Here is a 14,588-nt window from a genome sequence, read left to right on the forward strand (position 1 = left end):
TTTTTAGCAAGTTAACGATTAAAAAGGAGAAAAAGGAATTCATTTTTATTGTGTCAACTAATTCTTGTCAGTTCGTTTGTATATCGTTTTTGACACTTCCGAAACTGAAAATATTTTTCTTTACAATTTTTCCACTGTCTAATATATTTATTTCTGTACGTTACAACTTAAACATAAAATTTAAATCTATTATAAGAAGCATTACAGTTGTTATTCAAATTATTTCACGCATTTATATTAGATTACTGTCGAAAATTAGGAAATTTTTATGCTTGCGAAAATAAACACTAAATCATTTGAAATGCGTTGACTCAAAGTTCTGACATTATAGAAAGAAGGGTACGGATTTTTTTTTTCTAAGAAATTATTTTAATTAAGTTTAACCGATTTAAAGTAACACAATGATTTAGAAATGAGCACATCTATTATTTTTTATAGACTTTGAAATAATCAGTTCATAACGCTTTTAACCTAGTTTACGGATAAGTAAATTTCTGGTCGTTAAGCTTTTGCCGAAGAATGTGTGACCGTGCATACTCCTTCACTATTTTTTTCTTTAAAATAACTTAATTTATTTAAATCATAAAAGTAAATGAAAAATTAGCTATAATTTGTCATGATTTCGGAGATATATTTTGTAAAGAAAAAAAGTTAATTCTCTTTAAGTAATATAGTAATTTTAAAAGTTATAAAAAATGTTACATAACATTTTATATACACTTCTAGCAAGAAAACAGATTTTTAGCAGTTAACTGATAAAAATATTCATAAGGCAAATTATTAGATGATTTTTTTTTGTTATAATTTGAACAAAATTCTGAAAACTATTTTGCATTTTATTAATGTATACAGTGCTTAAATTTTTTAGAGTGCCTAAAAAGTACTTAGAAGGTGCTTATTTTTTGTTGAAAGATTTGGTAAAACACACTGATTAAGCAAGCTAACTATTCTTGCTTTCTTTGTTATTCGTAGTTTTGAAGCGTTATATGTATAATTTTTTATATAATTTTTTAAGCAGTTTCTAACTCTATTTTTAAGTATAGTATTTAAATATTTATATTACACTTAATATCTATATTTATAGTAACATTTTGTGTGTGAATATGTCTGCCTTCCGGAACGGGTATAGCGTAGGCACTAAAAATAGGTTATTCAACATGAGGCTAAATGAGTATAGTTTAAAACTAATTTCGAGGTCCGATTTTCGAATATTTAATTAGATTTTTAATTCCGAAACATCTAAAAAATAAAATTTTCTTATTGGTTTAGCGAAAGCCATCTTTTTTAAAATCAAAACTATAAACGATTTAGTTTAGTCAAATATTTTAAAGAGAACAGTAAGCAGTGCTGTTTGCTATCTTATAGCTCTAATCAAAAACGTTGTTTATTGTGCATTCTGTAATACTTTATTTTTAATTCGTTATGTCAGAGTATTTGAAGGATCAACGTGATCGTGGTAGGATAGGTGAACTATGTCACCAAACTAGTATTCCTGAAACTACCTGTATACATGTTTTTTTATTGTTACGCTTTTGGACGCGTTACTACACGGAGAAAAGTATTTTGCTTATCACAATATTTTTGCCAACTAATAATTCCGTCAGTTTGTTCTTACATCTTCAAAAAAATGGAAAAAGAAATCCTATTATACTTTTGATAAATATATATAATTTTAGTCACAAGTTAAAACATTTTTGAACTAATTGTAGGAACAGCCACAAAAAATTGGATAAATAAATTTAGTACAAAAATTATGCATCACATTATCACACTTTCAGTGAAAGCGAACGTTTGTTAATGTTAAAAATATTTTCTCTATTTCTATCAAATTGTATAAATAATGCATTGTAGTAATTGCATTTACTCTTGTTTTTGCAGGATTATATTATATTATATATATATATATATATATATATATATATATATATATATATATATATATATATATATATATATATATATATATATATATATATATATATATATTCTTTTCTTAAAAATATAAAATTAAATTTTTATGTAAAATTATATAATTAATATAAATTAAAAAATATAATTTAAAAGAGGTGCGATAGATTTCGAACCAATAAACAAATGCAAGTAAAATAAACAAATGCAGGCAAAATAAGCAAATGCTAGCAAGCAAATAATAAAATAAATATTATTAACTTATGATATTTGTATTAATTGAATCCAATTAACCTATACAAGTGCATAATGTCAAGTAGTATTTCCTTTTAATAATACAATTATACATCGATCAATAAATTTATTATGCAATCCAAGACTCATAACTCCTATTAAAAACGAATAAATGGGGTTTTTTTAAAAATAAAAATAGATGAAGAATTTTATTACTAGTTACATAAAGAGTGTAATTTACTCAAACCTAGCGATTAAATAGAAAGCAATTTCATAAATTGGCAAAAAAACAATGTTTATAATTCCCCTCTAATTAATTGCGTTTTTAAATGGAATTGGCTAGGCTTAATAATTGCTAATTTATTTATAAACGACGATAACCAAATTGTATACTTTAATCCTACCGTAAAAACTCTTATTTATTACTAGATATGCTTCTAAATAAAGTAACACAAAGATTGATAAGAATCAGAGATAATGTCTATAAGGAAAAAAAGGGGGGAAATTACCCCTTCTCGCATTACATAGAAGTAATTACGTCTAGCGTCGTCAAGTTACTAATGAATTCTCTTTTGGTTTAGAAACTGTACGCAATTTACTTTGTTGATGGGATTTGTATTATTAATGTTACTTTTTTTTGTTTTGAAAAATCAACGACTTAATTAACAAAAAGAGTGACCATTTAAGTACTCTTGGATTGGTGTCCCTTGACGAAATAGTTTTTTTTCCCCTTCTTCTGGCAAGCTTGAATGATTGTGCGGATTTTTTTACAACCTACTTCTTATAGAAATAATACATAAATCTTTGTTATGAAAAGAATGACATTCTAATTAGTAATTCATATGTTTTTTTTAGCAATTAAATTTAGACCAATCATAACTGGAATATTTTTTTTTATTTCAATGCTAATAGTATTGGGTATCTTTATTAATAATAAATTATATAATTAATAATATTGTTAATTATAATATAATTAATTATATTATTAATTATATTATAATTAATAATATATTATTAATTATATTATAATTAATAATATATTATTAATTATATTATAATTAATAATATTATTAATTATATTATAATTAATAATCCAATCAAATTTAATAGTAATCAAATTTAAACTCACCATAACTGGAATCATTTTTTTATTTCAATGCTAATAGCATTGGACAACCTTATTAATAATAAATTATATAATTAATAATATAATAATATATATTAATATGTTATATAATTAATAATAGTATTAATTAATAATAAATAATTAATAAATAATTTGTTGTTAATAATAAATTAATATTTAAAAAAAACAGAACATTTTAGAAATAGTTTAATCCTTCACATAAAAGTTTAAAATTATGTACCCCACTTATTTTGATAATTTTTTAATTTCTTGGAGAAATGAAGGAAAATAATTTAAAAGTGAGAGTTCCTAATAATAAGTAATCGCGATAATTGTAAATTATAAGATTTTATGTACAGTAAAAGCTCCAAGGGACAGTGTCCAATCCCAATCTACACTTCTTTGATTTATTTAAAGAATTTTAAATGCCTTGAAAAGCAAAAAAAATGTATCTAAATATAGCTTATTTAAATAATTTATAAAATTTTAAATGAACTGGGTAAAAAAAAATAGAATAAATTTCTAATAGTATTGAAAATAGAACTAAACATTTTAAAACATTCCACTCTATGTACCAAATTTTATTAATTGTATATGTTCCACGATAAAACTCGTTTTTCTTATTTACTTAATTTTAATAAAAAAATGAATTCCACTATATTATCGAATTAAATAATAATTTGCAACAAAACAAGCAATTTTTGCTATTGAATAAACCTGTAAAATTTTGACCACAGTGTAAGAAGAAAAGCTTTTTAAATATAAAAGTAAAATTTTGTGAACTAGTGTTGGGAAATGTGGCAATTGTATAAGGGAACTAAATCCATTTTCACTGTGGGGAAAAAATTTAATTACATTCATAAAACCAATGACTATATCTTGTTAGTTTTCGTTATAACAAAACTATGTTCAGTAAATTTATTGTTTTGTAATCAGGTAGAATATGAGACAACAAAGTAAAATTTTTACTTCTATATTTTAACTATTAAACTTAGACCACAATAAAAAATGTTGTACTATTTATTTATAAATGAAATAAAGGAATGCATCTGCGTTATATTTATTTCCTGTCTCTATGCACCATAACAATTGCATACGATTGATTAAATCATTTTATTTTTCTCGTATTTAGTCGTTATATGTTGTCCAGACAAATCTTTCCGTCATTTACCAAATTTTATCATTTAAAATACGTCAGCATAATGCCTTAGTTGGTAATTTATTTGAAACTGGTGGATTTTTGCTTTTATTAAATTTAATTTAAATATGCAAAGTAAAACACATTAAAAAAACATAAAGATGACAAAAAATAACACGATTAAAAATTACACGACAAAAAATTACACGACATAAAATTGAAAATTCAGCTCTTACTTTTAAGTTAGTTTTTAACTTTAACTTTTAGAAACTGATTCAAGACAAAAATCCATAGAGCATTGATCAGGTAAAGCAAGCGCGCTGTCATATTTCCTTTTCTTCCTCAACATCAGAGTCCCTACTGTCACGTGATCCCTCTCTGTCGGTAATTTTAATTTTGGAAGAAAAAAAAATGGCGTCATATGACAGTTAAGATGAATTCTCTTTTCTGGTAGATTTGTGTTTCGCACTTTTGAAAGGAAAGGAGAAAAGTTTAGAGCTCCAGGGGTGTTGGAATTCGCGGAACAATAAAATATTGGATCTTGCAAGATAAAAGTTGTTTTGGAATTCCAATTTTATAAAGATTATGTAAACTATACAAAATTGTTTACGCTTTTAGAAAGTTAAGAAAATTTTTAGTTTAGAATGGTTTTAAATACGATTAAAACGTGTCTTGTAAAGAAAGTTTTTTGCAATTTGATTCAGAAGTTTTCAATCTGAAGTTATTTCGCAACAACCCTGCATACTATTTGTTTATTGATTTAACGATATTGATGCATCTAAACAGCCGTTTAAATTTTAATCTAGTATACGATTTTCAATGGTGCAAAATCTTGTAAGATCATGAAAATTTTTTCAGGTAGTTGGAATTTTGTAGAACATCTACAAGAAATGAATTTAAACATTTCAAGGAATTGAAATATGAAATAAAAATTGAGAATAAAAAAATTCTTAGCCTTAAAGAAAATCACTTTCCTGTTTTAAAATTTCCAATTTTATGTAAACTTTACACCTATGATTATAAGGTTAACCAGTTTCAAATTGCTAGTATTTTCGATTCTTTTCATGTAATATTGCATTTGAAATAAATCTGAAAATTTTAATTAAAGATCTGACAAATTTATTAAAGAACTAACAAATAAGTGTTTAAAAAAACTTTGATCTATTTATCAAATTGTTTTTAATAATATTTTATAACCTTTCTTCTCTCAGAGCAAATATATTATGAACTAAAATAACCCAAAACAAAAGAAAAATTTTTAAAAAAAATGAAGAATTTATTCCTTTAAAAGCATTAGAGAGAGTAAAAATATTGAACATAAATAAGCGAAGCAACAAAGAGACAAAAATGTTGCCGAAACTTCTCCTAGAACATTTTAAATTTAAAAAAAAAATGTTTAAATAAAGAATAATTCTTCATAATTATTACTCTATGGTTGCTTTTTTATGTTTATATTAATTTATAAAATGTTTTTAATTTATAAATTTTGATTTTAACTTGATTAAAATACAATAATCAGGATCTATATGATATTTTAAGAAGAAGAAGAATGTGCAAAAAAAATCATTTATAATGTAAATAATACAATTGTAATACCAGAAAATAAATAACCCAGGTATGAAATCGATAAAAACCTCTTGTAACGAATATTTCCTTACAACCAAATGCAGCATAATAAACGACCATATATTAAAAAAAAATTAAGATTCATGCATTGATTTTTTTTCCATTGAAAAAGCAAGAAGAAACGAAAAGTAGTAAATTTCCCCACCTAATCGGTCTCCAGAAGCTTGGTTTTATTACTGGCACAAAAACTTTACCTCTATTACTGCTCTATGTAAATAATTAGCCTTTTTCTTAATGACTTAAAAACTTAGTGACCATTTTGGCCAAAAAAATTTAATCTGGTACCCTTACATACAAGCAGAATCTATCTTCTAAGATTTAGAGCGTTAATTAGATTTATTAGTAATTACATTTATTTTACATAATTAGTGTATTTCTAGTAGCTTGCGTACATTATGATCCTACCTAATTCACAAGAGTATCTTCTAGGTGAATCGTATACCTGGGATTCGGAACGTTCTATGGCAAAAGGATTCTTTATGTGTGACAACAAATGCTGCTAAAAGACTGTCGTGTAAGTTATCATTTATGCTTCATAAAATTATTTATTCCAATTAACTTAAATTTCTAGGAACTCTTATTTTCCAGAAATTATATTGAGAGTTCTTATTACCCATTAGCTAAATGTGTCTTGGCTTGGATTTGATACCGTCCTCACTTTTCAACTACAATAATTAAGAGTAATAGTAAACAGTGCTCATGCATTGCTATGGCGACCTCAGCTGTTTGATACGTTTTTTAGAATTCTTTTTTTCACTTTTAATTTCGTTATGCATTAAATTGATGAGTTTATTTTTGAGATATAGAACCAGAGAGATCCCACAAATACTTCTTGAGTTGTGAATAAAAGAGAATTTCGTCATTTGAACGATATTTTTATTTTTATTCTTTTACTTAAGAATCAGAAATTTTAAACTACAGTTCAAACTGGATCGTTTTCAATACCAATTCAGGTGAATATCATAAATAAAGAGTGTCCAAACTGATTGACTTCCTCCCAAAAGTTAGAGTTGAAGCAAACAAAAAAAAAATAACGATGCCAAGGCCTAACCTTACCGAGGCTGAAAAAGCCAAAGAACGTAGACGGGAATACCTTAAGCGTTACACAAAAACGGAAAAACGAAAGGATTCTGTTCGCAAACGCACGCATGAAGCCCGTCTTTCACAAAAGTACAAAGTGGTTGAGAAAATTTAACCCTACCGAAGAACGAAAGTTGGCTCTACGAATCCCTTTCACCAGTTAGGGATAAAAGGATCCATTGTCAACGTACCCAATGACTTGCACAAGACCGTAGACTGTCTTCCATGCAATGTAAATGATTCATTCACTGTTCTTGTAAAATTAAAAAAAAAAGTCTGGCTCTCAAAATATATTTCATGTATAAACTTGTGAATCTGAAACGGGTGTATGATGCAGCTTACAATCTCCTTCAAACACCAATGTCAGATGTATCGAAAAACTCTTACTAATTTTCTATAAACCTTTATTACAATATTTACAAGTTATGAAAAGTGATCCACATCTATTCTTAACAATCTCCATGAAAACATAAACTAATAAACTGTTGCCATTGGAATTCATATAAGTATTAAACTAATGAATAAAATGTTACAGATTATGTACGATGACGTCATTACAAATTCTCCACGCAACATCCTCCCACCTTGATTAAATATTATTTAATCAACTAGAGCATTTCTTAAAAATGCATAAGCAAGCAATAAATATAAATTTTAACTACATATAAAATTACTAAATGCATTATATACTATATCTAAGAGTAAAAAGAAACATTTCCAAAATAAGCATTGAAACACTAATACGTAAGCTTAAATTTAAATGTACTATACTTAATAATAATACTATACTTAAATAATAAATAGTGTTTTCTTTCAGTCATCTAAATATCTAATAGGTTTCTTAATCACCCGACCACATCTGGTCGTAATATCTTTTACCAGTTTATCAGCTAAAACTGATTTTTGTGTCTCTGATGGTTTAACAGTAGATTCGCCACCAGAACTTATTTCCAACGGATAAAGGCGTTGGACAGGTCTCAGCAATTCTCCAGAAGATGTCTTTAATTTCACTACTCGAACCTTTCCATCTTTACCAGGATAAACTTCCATCACTTTAGCCAGTGGCCACAGAGTTCTTTTTATGGAGTCATTTTCGATAATGACTACGTCTCCAATGCTTAGTTGAAAACAATTTGGCCTCTCTTTACTTTGCTTTAACAGTCCGAGATATTCAATTCTGAATCTTTTTTTAACTTGTAGTCTAAGAGCTTGCTGAAATCTCCATCTTTTCTTCAAATCTATTTTATCAATATCGGGTACTCCCACCGATCGTATTTCTTGTAAGAACATTGCCGGTGTCAGTGGCATCAAATCTTCTCTATCTTCGGAAAGATAAGATAAAGGTCTTGAATTTATTACTGCCTTGCATTCACAGAGAAGGCTCATTAACTCTTCATAATTAAGTGAAGCATTTCCCAAAACTCTTCGCAAGAGTTTTTTGACCATTTGTACCATGCGTTCCCAAAACTCTTCGCAAGAGTTTTTTGACCATTTGTACCATGCGTTCCCAAAACCCTCCCCACCAGGCGGCGGAGGGCGGAATAAATTTCCACACAATTCTTTTAACTGTTGTTTCTGATTCGACAACACTCCAATCAATGCTTCGGAAAAGGTTTTCCGTTCCTACAAAATTCGTACCGTTGTCACTATATACAACACTTGGTCGTTCTCGACGAGCGATGAATCTTCTTAAACAGAGTAAGAAGTCTTTGGTAGACAACGAACTGACCAATTCTAAGTGTACAGCTCTGAACACCGCGCACGTGAAAAGCACAAGCCAGCTCTTTTGCCCACCTTTCAATATCAAAGGACCAGCCAAGTCTACTCCTACAATTTCAAAAACTGAAGCGTCCTTGACACGATTTTCTGGTAAGGAAATTGGAGCGGTTTCAACAGACTTCACTGTGTGCCTTCTACACTTTATACACTTATTAATTACGTGGCGAACAGATCGTCTTACACCTAGAACCCAAAATTTCTCCCTTAAGTTAGATAGAACAGTTTGTAATCCAGCATGCATAAGTTCCAAATGGTTTTTTCGAATCAATACTTCTACGAATTTGTGTTTACTCGGAAGAAAAGGGTATCTAAACAAATCCGTATCCTTCCTGTCAGTTAATTTCGTCCTTATTCTATAAATTCCATTTTCATCTGTAAAAACGTTTAAAGACTTTAAACTATTGATAAATTGCGGAGTAAATACTTCTCCTTGCACTCTTTTTATGAGAACTCTTTCAGCCTCATCTAATTCCTTTACTGATAATTCTCCCTTTCGAAAATTGGTTTTGTCTCTTGAGTTGTGAATAAATCTTAATATCCATGCCATCATGCGTATAATTCTAGTATAAGTTGAGAAATAGGATAAAAATTCGTCACTGCTTTCGGTAAGTAAAAGTGTTGAACAGTTGTGTATTTCTAGGCGTACTTCTTCCTCATTTGTCCTCAACTCTGTACTTGGCCAACTTCCAACCGGCGTTCTGAGCCAGTGTGCCCCCCCCACCACCATCTAGATTTTATAAGCTTTTCCACAGAACACCCCCGGGAAGGCAGATCCGCTGGATTGCAATCACCTGGAATGTGTCTCCAGCTCTCCTTTGTGGTTGTCTTAAGGATTTCCTTGACCCTGTTCCTCACAAACACACCACAGGACTCTTCCCTTTGAATCCACTGCAACGCAGTAGTTGAGTCCGTCCAAAAGAATTCCTTAATGTTTATATTCAAGCTTCTCCGTACTAAATCAGCCAAACGTGTGCCAATACAGCAGGCTAAAAGCTCTAACCTGGGTATAGAAATCTTCTTTAATGGTGCCACTCTGGATTTAGCCATCAATAATTGTACCGAAATATTTTCATCTGTCTTACACCTCAAGTAAACTACGGCAGCGTAAGATAAACCACTTGCATCGCAAAAGGTATGTAATTCTGACTCCAAATGATTATCAGGAAACACTTGTCTTTTTATTTTTAAATCTCTTAGTTTCCTCATTTCTCCAATCCAATTTAGAACTTTGAGTTTTGTATATTCACAAACCTCAGTATCCCAGCCCAATTCAGACCTCCATCTCTCTTGTAATAGTAACTTAGGATACAACGTAGCTGGACATGAAAATCCAAGCGGATCGAATACTTGCTGAGCCATGGAAAGAATGGACCTTCTAGTTATCTTTTCTGGATGGTTTGAAATAGATTGAGTATCACAAAAAATAACATCTTCATTCTTGTCCCATAGTAAACCTAAAACTTGTGATGGGACCATAGGAACACTTGAACGTTTAACAGCAGAATATTCCCATCCTCTCAACTCGAACTTTCCTTTGGCCATGATCTATGTAGACACTTTTACAAATCTTTGTAATTCATTTTCAGAACTAACTGAAGTAACACAGTTATCCACATAGTAAGCAGATTTAAGTATCTCTGAAACATCTTGATATGGAGAAAATGCAAATGACTCTAAATGTTGTCTTAAAACAGCACCCAGTATAAACGGACTACAATTAAGTCCAAAAACAACTCTGCAATGTTGGTATACCTTAATAGACCTTTTTTCTTCATCTGCCCACCATAAGAATTTCAAATACTTGCGATCCTCTTCTGCTACTGAAATTTGCAAAAACGCCTTCTTAATGTCAGCAACAATTCCAATTTTTTTCTGTCTGAATTTAAGAAGAGCAGTTGGGATGTCTTCGAGCAAATTTGGACCTTTCATTAAGCAATCATTTAACGAAATATTTCCCTTCGACTTGCACGAGGCGTCAAAAACGGGTCTAACAGGTGTGGTAGTGGAAGTTGGTTTGAACACTGTATGATGTGGCAAATAGTGACCCGGCCCTTCCAAGCATTCTTCAATTATTCCGCATTGCAACCATTCTTGAAACACAGCATTATAATCTTTTATCTTTCCAGCTTTACTGAGTCTCCAAGAAGTGGACAATAATCGTTTTTCTGAAAGTTCGCGGTTAGTTGGTAATTCGTCGGGACTTTGCATCCAAGGAAAACTAATTTCATAGCGCCCATCTTCAGTAATCTTTAGAGTCTTTTCAAAATGATCATAGGCCACTTTTTCCAATAACTCTGTGTTCATACTTTCACAAGGATCTCCAATTCCTATCGCTTCCAGTTTCCAAAGATTTTCTATACTATGGCTTTGTAAAAATAGCGATGTTATAGTGTTGTCTTTGCAATTATCACTTTCAGACCTTCCCATGATAGTCCAACCTAAGTGCGTCTCCACAGCAACAAGACCACATTTTAAAATTTGCGTTTGACCTGTATACAATTTGCCTGCAATATCTGCTCCAATTAGGAGCTCAATAGGAGGTCTACCTCTACCACGGTCTGTTATCTGGATTCCCAATTCTTCTAACTCTTTTAAACAAGATACATCATTTGCTCTAGGTATCATTCCACAAATGGTTGGCTGGTCTAAGACTTGCATTTCGCAAATTTTGTTTGCATGAATACTGCTTACATTTAATTTATAGGCATTGTGTTTAGATCTTGTCATGCAACCACCAAACACCACATGATTCAAATCCTGCAGGTTTTATTTTCATTCGTTCAACTGTGGCTTTTAATACATAAGAGCGTTGTGAGCCAGTATCGATTAAAGCTCTAACGACACTACGTTTTCCCCCATGATTTATCACAACAAGCAAAGTCTGCAGCAAAACTTCTTCTGAAACATTGTGATTGGCTAAAGCAAGATTTTGTGGCACTTCTTGACTTTCTTGAATCGCCACTTTCTGACTTGGCGATAAATTAGGACACATTATTATCCAGTGTCTCTTTCCGCAGACCATGCAGCGTACAGTGGATCTGCAGTTTCTCGATAAATGCCCTGGTTTCAAACAAAAAAAACAGCATTTATATTTTCTGACTGCTTCTCGCTTTTCTTCTAATGACAGTTTCTGTCCCTTAAAACAGTCTTTACTTTCATGTAATTTGTTACAAAATATACAGTTCAACTTTGCCTTTTCTTTGAACCCAGATATTAAATCATTGGCCGTAGGTGGATAAAATTCTGTTTCTCTGTGCTTTTGTCTCTTTTCAACTATTTCAGCTTGTTTAAAACCAGTTTTTGCTAGAGCAATCCGTTCTTCACCCTCTACTTCCGTTCTTAGAAATGTTAACAGTTGAGCCAATTTATCGCTATAAGAATTCTCTTGTTTATTAATTAAAGGACTTCTAAGCTAAACTCGTAGATTTTCTTCGGGGATGCATGACTCCACTAAAGGGAATAACATAGCGGCATATTTGTCAGATGTCATGACAATGGATTCCAATGATCGCAAATGGGATTCTAATTTGTCGTACAATTGTGTAATGTCCATCTTATTCCTTAAATTTGTAGCATTTTTAACGACAAGAGCCAAAAGTTCCCGAACATAATATTCAATTAAAAGTTCCTCTCTGCCAAACCTTGATTTCAAACTCTCAATAACTTTGCAATAATTATCAGCCGTCGGTGGGTAACTATCCACTATTTCACGAGCTCTTCCTCCGACTGTCACGCATTGAATAAGATATTGAAATTTATCTTCATCGTCCATCGATTTATTGTCGTGTATTCTACTGAATTGGCTCCAAAAATGTAGCCAATCTTTTATCTCGCCACTGAAATGTACAAGTTCTATTTTCGGAAGCTTTAGTTTAGTTTTTTCAATTTTAACCGAATTATCTTTTTTTTCTTTCAGTTCACGAGAATTAAGAATCCTTTTTACACGAACACGAACAGAATCTAACTTTTCTCTGTATTCTTCAATACAGTATTCTTTTTCAAAATCGTCTGCTTTGGCGACTTCTATCAAAATGGAATTACATATATCTTCATCTAATTTCGATAAATCAATAGAAATTCTTTCCAAAGATGATAATTTACTTTCTAAATCTTCAAAATTTAATTCAGTTTTATCGAGAGCCGCAATTAAAATATTATATAAACGAGTAAAAGAAGCTCTTACCGACTTTCTTTTCACTATGAGTAGATCCATTTCGAATTCCAAACTTAAAACTTTTTCAAATAAGAGTATAAAAATATCTGACTTAAATGCAAACGATCACGTCCGGGTTTCACCACAATGTCAGATGTATCGAAAAACTCTTACTAATTTTCTATAAACCTTTATTACAATATTTACAAGTTATGAAAAGTGATCCACATCTATTCTTAACAATCTCCATGAAAACATAAACTAATAAACTGTTGCCATTGGAATTCATATAAGTATTAAACTAATGAATAAAATGTTACAGATTATGTACGATGACGTCATTACAAATTCTTCACGCAACACCATTGTATCAATCCGAAAATGTTAATATCTGTTCAATGTCTATTCAGTCATTAAAGGAATTTACACAGAATGTGTCTGAGCTGCATTCAAATATGTCTGCTAAATTGTGTACCGAGCAGTTCAGAATTAACAGCTAAAGATGTCCAAGATGAAAACACGATAAAGTTGCTTTTCCAGAAAATTAGACAAACATTTTGCCAATGGGTAACCTGTGATATCCTTGTGGCGATCACAATTTTTTTTCACCCTGATTTCTATATTCAGTTGAAATATTTTAAAATTCTGAGAACCACAAGTTTGCAGTTTGGGGTTCACGTGAAATTACGTAAGCTGTTCAGAGCCCAATGACACGTGACGAACTGAGTGAAATGTTTAAAAAAAAATTGGCGTACATGCTTTGCACAAAGGTTTGTTTAGTTTTTAAAAATAATAATTTAATACCAAAAGTAAGCAGTAGGAGAAAGTTCAGTGCAACAAGCGTATGTTTAATAAATAATTAATTCATATTTGTCAATTAAACCGACGATTATTGATTTTTTTATTAATAAAATGCAGAACTTATTGTTACAAAGATACTGAATTAAAACTGATCAAACACTTGCAGCAAGAAAGAGTATCAATAATTTGGTATTCAGAATTATTTTAAAACTCTCCTTTCATTAACGCAAAAGAAAAATAAATTTGCATTTTATTTTTCCCATTTAAAGTTTTGGTTTAATTTAGCCAACGTAAATCTACTGAAGCTCAGTTTTTTTTTTCTTTTTGCGCAAAGGACAATTATGCATTTCTAAGATACACGTCATGACTTTTCTTACATGCCCCCTCTACCACAAACTTAACAATCACCACCAGAAAATACTGATTTGTATTTGTCAAAGCATCTTTCGTGTAGACTATATTTGAGGGTGCCCCTTGATTCTCGCCAAGTTGTGATAGCGGTTGATCGCCAAGCTGGGCGATGTTGAAACCCAATCGTGATTCTGATAGGTTTAGATTTTAGCTTTATATGTTTAAATGTTCAACGGTATATGTAATTTCAAATTTCCGTTAGTTCTACGTTGGATACCTACTGGTGAGATTACTTTTGCTTATGGTCAATAAGATTGAAGTAATGTGGGCAGTCATAAAAAGGGACTTAAGGAAAAAATGTCCCCTCCAGTCCGATACCACAGACGCCGTTT

At 30.4% G+C, this 14,588-nt stretch overlaps 1 protein-coding gene across 1 annotated transcript in view; it reads left to right on the forward strand.

Moving 5' to 3' along the window:
- LOC107452261 (cadherin-like and PC-esterase domain-containing protein 1) overlaps positions 1-14,588 on the forward strand; it is a 257,524-nt gene that overhangs the window by 160,242 nt on the left and 82,694 nt on the right. Inside the window, exon 7 of the mRNA XM_043040510.3 lies at positions 6,462-6,546. Within this exon, the coding sequence (XP_042896444.2) occupies positions 6,462-6,546 (85 nt within the window). The remainder of the gene's footprint in view (positions 1-6,461; positions 6,547-14,588) is intronic.

This window comes from Parasteatoda tepidariorum, chromosome 6, assembly GCF_982258835.1.
Source record: "Parasteatoda tepidariorum strain Cologne lab strain chromosome 6, Ptep-v5.0, whole genome shotgun sequence".
In the NCBI taxonomy this organism is placed as follows: domain Eukaryota; kingdom Metazoa; phylum Arthropoda; class Arachnida; order Araneae; family Theridiidae; genus Parasteatoda; species Parasteatoda tepidariorum.